The sequence below is a fragment of the Suillus plorans genome (assembly GCF_016647745.1).
Source record: "Suillus plorans strain S12 chromosome Unknown HD556scaffold_30, whole genome shotgun sequence".
NCBI lineage: Eukaryota > Fungi > Basidiomycota > Agaricomycetes > Boletales > Suillaceae > Suillus > Suillus plorans.
Window position 1 is genome coordinate 1 of NW_024537414.1, and position 9,003 is coordinate 9,003.

The 9,003-nt window shown below is 47.8% G+C and overlaps 3 protein-coding genes across 3 annotated transcripts; 1 reads left to right on the top strand and 2 right to left on the bottom strand.

The window, feature by feature from the left end:
* Positions 1–102: 102 nt before the first annotated feature.
* HD556DRAFT_1536459 (uncharacterized protein) lies at positions 103–1,845 on the top strand (the record flags this gene model as incomplete). The annotated part of the gene is made up of 7 exons (XM_041309631.1): positions 103–386; positions 441–737; positions 785–981; positions 1,067–1,163; positions 1,219–1,383; positions 1,439–1,568; positions 1,736–1,845. Exons 1-7 carry the CDS (start codon positions 171–173, stop codon positions 1,843–1,845), a joined length of 1,212 nt encoding a protein of 403 aa, XP_041159828.1. The 5' UTR covers positions 103–170.
* A 566-nt stretch (positions 1,846–2,411) lies between these two features.
* On the bottom strand, positions 2,412–2,663 carry HD556DRAFT_1196637 (uncharacterized protein; the record flags this gene model as incomplete). The annotated part of the gene is made up of 1 exon (XM_041296287.1): positions 2,412–2,663. A coding segment is annotated over one exon (252 nt), but the record flags the coding sequence as incomplete, so codon positions are not given.
* Positions 2,664–2,684: 21 nt separating this feature from the next.
* HD556DRAFT_1219998 (uncharacterized protein) lies at positions 2,685–3,393 on the bottom strand (the record flags this gene model as incomplete). The annotated part of the gene is given in 4 exon segments (XM_041296775.1): positions 2,685–2,921; positions 2,974–3,058; positions 3,074–3,144; positions 3,199–3,393. Coding segments are annotated over 4 exon segments (588 nt in total), but the record flags the coding sequence as incomplete, so codon positions are not given.
* Between the last annotated feature and the right edge of the window lie 5,610 nt (positions 3,394–9,003).

Below are 9,003 nucleotides of genomic sequence, written 5' to 3' on the forward strand. Positions count from 1 at the left end.
CATTGTTTTCTCATGAAATCCCTTTTTCCACATACATAGTTGAGGCCCGGGAATTGTCCGGGTCAGCCCATGTCGGAGTTTGAATTTCATATCCATCCATCAGTGATTCTTATCTTCACATCTTGACCATCTTTCACTTGTATTGCCAGCGCCATAGTCCTGTATTAGCCATGTCTGCATCTCATGCATCCACTTCTGGCACTCTGAATGCCAGAAGCCATTACCGACCTCTGAAGCTGAGCCTTGCAACAATTTCCTGCACATTGGCAATGGCTGGATCGCGCGTCCGTGCATGCATCTCTCAATATCGGACGGAAGCTGCCAACAATGGTCTATCTGCTGACCGGATCAAGTATTTTAAAGCCGGGCTGCAATGGGAGATGAGTGTATGTTACCACTGCCCTGATGACTTTGTTGGTCAATGCTAAGAATTTGAGCAGACATTTGTCACACCACTCCTGCAGTACTCCGCTTCACAGAATATCGTGTCGGTTCTTCCGGTCCCTGTCGCTTATATCCTTAAGTTGTATCCCATGCTCACCTGGAACACAGTTCCGGACGACGTCTTTTCATTCCACCTCCTTTCATTTCATGATGAGCCAATTGCAGGACATCCGTCCCGGATTGTGTTCGCATATACATGTCCATGGTGGAGGGGAAACAACTGGATCCCTGATCAACCATGGCAGTGGGATGAAATAATGGCTTCCTGCGTCTCTCACTACCAGTATTGGGCGGTAAGATGTTAGCTGAATTGCCTTGATTGATGACTTATCTGTTTCAGCTTAATGTTGAGGATGATGCTTTGGTACTTCCAGAGAAGTTGAAAAACACTTCGACTCCACCACTCATGGGACTGAGGTTCATCAAAGAACGCATGGAAGCATTGCTGGAGGAGCAAGATCAGGGCATCAAAGACAAGATGGCAGAGGTGAAGATGTACACTGACATGTTAGAGAAATTGAGGAAAGGCAAAGGAGTGTAGTCCCATTCAGTCTTCATTGTATACAAGATGTAACATATTCTATGCATTCAAAAATCTCACATCCGAGTTCCGGACGCCCAGGTCCCGAGTCCCGAATTTTGGAGGTCGGGGTTCGGAGACCCGGAGCTCGGCAACTGTGTTGGGTGTCAGGGTATCCAGACTATTGGAGATAGCATGTGTCAGTATTTTGCGTTTCATGGTTTATGTTGGGTGAATATGGAATCGTGGATCAGGGACTCGGTATTCAGAACAGTGTCAAGTCCCAGGTCACGAGCTCCGAGTCCCGAGTGCCGAACCCCGGGTCCCGAGTCCCGAATTTCGGAGGTCGGGGTTCGGCGACCCGGAGCTCGGCAACTGTGTTGGGTGTCAGGGTACTCGGAGCATTGGAGATAGCATTTGTCAGTATTTTAAGTTTCATGGTTTATGTTTCGTGATTATGGAATCAGGTGTCAGGGACTCGGTATTGAGAACAGTGTTGTGTCCCAGGTCACGAGCTCCGAGTCCCGAGTGCCGAACCCCGGGTCCCGAGTCACAAATTTCGGAGGTCGGGGTTCGGCGACCCGGAGCTCGGCAACTGCTGGGTGTGGGTTTCGGGACTCGGGACTCGGAGCTCATGACCTGGGACTCAACACTGTTCTCAATACCGAGTCCCTGACACCTGATTCCATAATCACGAAACATAAACCATGAAACTTAAAATACTGACAAATGCTATCTCCAATGCTCCGAGTACCCTGACACCCAACACAGTTGCCGAGCTCCGGGTCGCCGAACCCCGACCTCCGAAATTTGTGACTCGGGACCCGGGGTTCGGCACTCGGGACTCGGAGCTCGTGACCTGGGACTTGACACTGTTCTGAATACCGAGTCCCTGATCCACGATTCCATATTCACCCAACATAAACCATGAAACGCAAAATACTGACACATGCTATCTCCAATAGTCTGGATACCCTGACACCCAACACAGTTGCCGAGCTCCGGGTCTCCGAACCCCGACCTCCAAAATTCGGGACTCGGGACCTGGGCGTCCGGAACTCGGTATTCAGAACAGTGTTGAGTCCGGAGTCCACAATGTCGTGGTTCAGGGTTTTGTTAAATGTGTATGGCAATAACAAATGTTAATTCGAGCGTATTTATACATCTTCCCCCAGTCTCAAATATCACGTGCTGAGGTCCGGGTGTCGGGACTAAGTACCCCGGCACTCGGAACTCCCATATGTCAAGTCCTGAGTTCCAATTATCGAATACCGAGGCTTGCATCCAAATTATTCAGGCCCACATATCACTTTGGAAATGCTCAAAATTGAGTATTGAGGTCCGGATCACAATTGGTATGTGGTATTCATTTGTTGGAATGTATATAGGTCACAATGCTTGCTCTTTGTTTGATCTTTCACACGCTGTATGGACCATCCACACTAGCCCATCCACATGATGGAACACCAGCATAAATATGAACAGCATCCCTCATATACCATGCCCAAGCAATCCTATCCCCTTCCACATCATAAACTCCATGTCTCACAATCTTTCCGGAAAACGCAATCATACAGCCGGAATTGTACTTGAACTCCAGCTGAAGGTTTGGCATTGTCATCCGAGCATTGGAATAGTTCCCCACGGTGGCGAGAATGTCGAAGCATTCAGCAATGGACATGTGGTCTTGATGATGGGGGGTTTCCCGATTGGAAATGATGGAGAGGGTGTTAAACACGGATGCCCAGTACTGCAGGGCCTCCGGCATCTGTGGCAGATGCTTGCTTACTGCTATATTTCCAAGGTTTGACAAGGTTCTCAACCCTGCCCAGTACTGCTCAGGATGCATGACTCTGAGTGCCACGGACGCGATGGCTGCTGGCCTTGCAATGGCTTTGAGGATATTCTCGCAGGAAGGTCCCTTCAATGATGCAGATACCTCCGGATCGGACACATTCTTTGGGATTGGTGAGTATGACTGCCGGAATCACCATCTCATCAGATCCTACCTCATGTCCCTGTTGAAACCATGCCGGAGATAGATTGATGCATCCGGGAGTTGCTCCAACATCTTCGGAGCCCCGGTTGAACAACCTTTGATTAGTTCACCAATTGCCATCAGCCCTTACACTTTTTTCGAGGCTTGGAGCGAGCAAATCGGTGGCCTCCCTGATTTCCTTCTGTAGGTTCCATTAATATTCGATATCCATTGAGTAACAATGTATATTACACACCTGGGTGGTATCTGTCAGGGCGTCTGGGAGATACCATGCAATGATGGCACCGGATGCATCAAGAATTATTGCAGGTTCATCGACCAACCTTTTGCCTTCATGGCCAGGAGGACACCTCTCAATCAACCTCGCCTCTCTATGTTCATTATGCCCGGTGTCCTTCGGGGAGATCAATTTGCTATATCTTGCAATATCTATCTGCATCTGAACTGTCATGCAGGAATTTGAATGATAAATAGAATTTTTCGAATCTGCAGGAAGACCCACTGGGATTTTTAGATGCCTTTATGAGTACATCAGCCAAGCGATCGCATGCCATCACCAGATCAGTGTCTAGGTTGGGGGAAGGTATGACTGGGCCTCCTCCAGTCTTCTCTGCCTTGAATTTCTGTTCAGTATATTCCCCTGCTTCATAAGTCACAGTCAGGGCCCAAGTGCGCCAGATGTTTATGCTATCAGGAGGGGAAGGGGAAGAACCGTTCATGCTGGATGTTAATCTTGGGAAATCAGACGCTGAATGCTGGATGTCTGGACTTTGGTGTTATAGGGGGTGGAGATAGAGAGGATCAGATAAGGGAGCCATGGATAATTTTGGCTGTCAAAGATGTATTATTATCCATTGCTCAATGAAATACTACCTGATTGGAAGTGTGCTGGTCATCAGATATTCATTTGTCGACTCCTGGGTCCCGGAACTCGGAAGTCGGTACGGTTGACCCATATTTGGGTGGTCGGAATTTGGCGTCTCGTAGGGCAACACAAGCTTCGCACTGCCATATCAGGAGATCACCTGCTGCTCCGGGAACTCGGTAACTTTGATTTATAACCTCCTCTGAGTACGGTTGACTCACATTTTGGTGGTCGGAACTTGGCTTCTCGTAGGGCAACACAAGCTTCGCACCCCGGATTCCACATTCTGCAAGACAACCTAAGCACCATCAGAGGCCATGTCAAGAGAGCACCTGCTGCTCTCTTCAGAAACATCTCAACTTCGGTTGGCCATTTAACATGGAAAGTATTAACTAAATTATGTGTTGAGTTCCGGGTCCCGGAACTCGGTACAGTTGACTCCAATTCTGGTGGTCGGAACTTGGCTTCTCGTAGGGCAACACAAGCTTCGCACCCCGGATTCCACATTCTGCAAGACAACCTGTGCACCATCAAAAAGTATTAACTAACTTATGTGGTGAGTTCCGGGTCCCGGAACTCGGAACTCGGTACAGTTGACTCAAATTCTGGTGGCCGGAACTTGGCGTCTCGTAGGGCAACACAAGCTTCGCACTGCCATGTCAGGAGATCACCTGATGCTCCGGGAACTTGGTAACTTTGATTTATTACCTCCTCTGATTTGGTTGATGTACAACTACCTCAGCTCCATCATGTCTACAATTATGATACACATGGGCCCACCCATCTATATTGTATACCACCCTCGGCCCACCGGTCTAATTAATATGCGTCTGGGCCCACCCGTATAATACAATATTTTATAATACCCTCGGCCCACCCGTCTAATTTAATATGTGTCTGGGCCCACCCGTGAATGTGATAACAAGTACCTACCCATCTATCTCATACACATCTACCTTAATACACCCATCTGCATAATATCCAACTACCTCGGCCCACCCGTCTACCTAATATTCATTTACATCGGCCCACTCATCTACTCTATATATTCCCTGCATGGGCCCACCCGCCTCCATTGGGAATAATTTGCCTCCCGGCCCATCCGTCATAGTCGAGGATATTTTTATCATGGGCCCATGGTCCGCTGGCCCGTATCATACGGGATATTATGCACGTCTGTTCCCTCGTATTATACGGAGATAGGTCACTGTAATATGTGCTGCCTCACTCCCTGAAACCAGCCTGTCGACTCCAGACGATATATTGCCTGTGTTTACTCTCGATGAGATGCATAAACACATTGTCAAATTCATCATTGCTGATGATCAGGTGAGTCAATGTGCACTTTCTATGCACTATGGTTAGTGATTTTCTTCAGGCAATCAATATCATTGAATGCCTGGAATTTTGCCGCCTAATTCGTCTTCTGCGGCCATCGCTAAATGAGACTGATATATTCCATCACACCAAAGCTCGTGAGTTGGTCATTGATGCTTTCCATGAGTACTTCAATGCCCTGAAGAGGGACCTTGCGGTAGGTCTACCATTGTCAAGAGCTCTACAAAATATCTCATATCTTCAGGCTACCCAGGGAAAGGTTTCGTTCACATCTGACCTCTGGTCAGATTCTAACCTTTGCCCGTTCTAGTGCTGCCGCAGTCCGGTTCCGAACCTCAGTTCGAACCTGAACCTTTCCGAACCGGACGCATGGTCCGGTCCAAGGTTCGGCCAAGACTCAGAACCGAACCTTTCTAGAGGTTCAGGGTTTGGGCTGGTAGTGAATAGGTTCGAACCCGTTCGAACCTCTCAATTTTTGCACGTCCTCTTCACACGCCAGATTACCTGCCCCACCCCATCCCCACCCCCAAACCTTTACTCACACTGCCGCCGCTCTTGATCTCCTCATGCTTTCGTCATCCCCGCCCACCAAAGCCAATTCTAGAGCAGTATTCTATCATGAAACTTCTCACCCTTACTCGTCGACCTCCTCTTCCTTGTTGTCCTGTCCACCCAAAGCTCGATCCGCATCATACACATGCCCAGTTCAGACAAGGAGCTTGTCCCTATCGCGCTCTGGACAATGCATCCAACCCACAGATACGACGTAAGTCCAAACAACTTAAGCACCAAATTGAAGATGACTTACAATTTTTGCAGAGCAATATGTCAGTCAGTCAATTCCATGTTTATCTGGTATCACTACTCAGCGCTCGCCGTCATCTACCTATCAGATGTTCCTCCTTTGTCGAACTCAGGCGCGCCCGCAAAGAGCATTTGGAACACTCGAGGATGGACCGTTCAGGAGTTTCGCTCGTCAGTTCGCCTCCTGTATCATCAACCACACACTCTCAACCATCGCTCTAAGGAGCCATGCCTGGAGGATCTCTACATCTGCCCTTACATGCTGACACTTTCAGCTCTGGTACCACACCTCCCAAGGCGCCCAACTACAGCATGCAAAACTGACCCAAATAGCAGGTCTCTTTATCACCTTCCACCCGCATCTCTCCCTTCCCTTGATTGCTGCGAGCATCTCTCTGTCCAGTCTGTCTGTACAATGTGACGTCCTTTATCGATTAAGGTCATGCCACAGGAAGAGGCCGAGTCAAGCACGTCAACGAGATGGGGAGAAGCGCCATTGAGTGCATTATTGAGGGTCACTCCGAATCCGCTGGAGCAGAGGACGGTTTTCGTCCATATTGGTCTGTAGTTCTACTACCTTGTATTGATGTCGTCTGGTACATATTTACAAGTTGTTGATCTGGGATCTGTTGTGAAAAAACTAAGTTAAACCTGGTTCGAACGTGAACCGGACCTCCCGAACGTGTTCGGTGACGTTCGGTCCAAGGTTCGACCAAATGGCTGAACTGAATGTATGGTTCAGTTCGGCGTTCGGGAAATTTGCCTCAAGAACTGGACTGAACCGGACTTTGGCAGCACTAGCCCATTCATGGCCATGACTGCCCACTGGATCGCTAGGGAAAATCAGAGTTCAGCACTTGTCTTGAGGGCAGCCCTGATAGGCTTCCACCACATTCCAGGGAGTCACACAGGTGATTTGCTAGCATCAGTAATCTTGCATCTCCTCGATCATGCCGGTGTGACCGAAAAGGTCAGTGTTTAAGTGTACCATGTAATATGCTCTGACTTCGATTAGACTGGTTATTTCACTTTGGACAATGCTGCAAACAATCAGGTTGCCATGCGAGAGCTCTCGCAAAAACTGGATTCTCATGGGATTGATTTTCATCCAATTGACCGCAGAATACCTTGCTTCCCTCATATTATCAATATATGTGTGAAGCATATTATTGATGATTACCACAAAGCTGACTTTTTGCTCATGGATGAATATTGGGTAATTGGCAATCGCACTGTCATCAAGACAGAGTATGTCAAAGCTGTGATGGGGAAAGCTCTCAGCAGAGCTAGAGATGTTGTGCGCATGCTTCATGCATCAAACCAGCGACGCAATTCCTTCAGGGATACCATCGTCACAGGTAACGAGAAGAAGTGGTTCCTGGATGAAATGGGCGAGAAACTGCAGCTCCCTGTTGTTGAACTCCTGCTTGATGAGGCAACCCATTGGGACTCGGTTTATATCATGCTCAACTGTTTACGAACCCTTTACCAGGTGAGGTACCACTCACTAAACGTCTGCCATGAACTAATAGTGGCCCAGGCAATAGATCTATTCTTTGACTCTCCCACTCAACGCTCGATCAGCAAGTTCAAATTAAATTTGATGGAGTGGCAGATGTCAAAGTAATCTCAGAGGTTAGTTCTGTCATATTCGAAACTCATGTTCTATTTTATTATTTTATACTAGGCGCCCCACGCTGCCCAACAATGCATGTCGGGCGAACGCACTCCCTGCCTGAGTGGTGCATTTCCAGCATTCAAGACATTGATTGAGCGGTGGAAGTTTTTAGCTCGACATGTCCCACACTGTGAACCTCTTGTTCAGATAGGTCTGACTTGGGCAGATAAGTATGACGAGAAGATGGGCGCCACAAAAGCCTATGCAGTCAGTATGCATGAGTCCGGTATCCTTCAGTAATGTTTGGTTGCTCATGATTTCATTTATAGTTGTTGATCCTGCAATCCGAATGTCGTGGGTCTGGAGTCATTGGGAGGCACAACTGCTTGCAGATGTGGAGAAACATGTAATTGCTCTGGTACGTCTATCAAACCAATAACAACTTTAAACTGATGTTATCACATACAGATGCATCAAAAGTGGATTACAAACAGCTCGGCATCTGCAGAGTCTCCAGCTAATAAAGCAATACCTCAGCAACAACCACGCACGCTAGGCTCACGCCTTTACAGGCTTCCTGATATTGATGTCCTGCCATGTCACAGCAACAACACCCAGACGGTCGAAGAAGAATTTGAGGCCTACATCACGGCTAATCTCAGCCCCAAGGGAACCAATATACTTGGATTCTGGGCAGTGAGTGTCTCCTATCTCTGCAAGTTAAATCATCATCATTGACCATGAGGTGTTGACCAGGTCTCACAGACCTTATTTCCGACACTTTATGGCATTGCGATGGACCATCTCCCAATACAGGCCTCTGCTGTTCCATGTGAGCGAGTATTTTTGTCCAGTGGTGAAACCGACACGAAGAAATGTAATCGCATGAGCCCGGTCCTGATGGAGGCCCTGCAGATGGTAAAGTTCCTCCTGAAAAAAGAATGACTCAATTTTATGAAAGGTTGGGCAGCATCACAAAAAGATATGGAGTACAAGATTTTGGGCGAAGGAGACGAGACTAACAATCTCTTGACATTTTCTAGCAGCGAAATTACAGGCGATGTATGTGACACTCTTCTCAGAGCTATCGCAGAGGAAGAATGCGATGACATTGACAATGTTCCTACCACCTACGACTTCTGATGTTTTTCTTCCTTACACATTTTTCACAGATTTTTTTTTTCATTCCTTGTTTACCATCCTGACTTGTTCTGGCTACCTGGCATCTTGCTATACTTCTGTGTCAAGTGTATGCTATACTACCTTCCTTCACCGCCTGCCTTTCATCTGGTCTAACCTGTTCGGAGAGTGTCTACGACTCAACTCTTCACTAAGTCTTTGCGGTGGTTCTGAAGACTGGTGAGTGCTTGAAGGACATGCTAAGATGTACTGACTTGGAGCTAGGTTATTGGGCT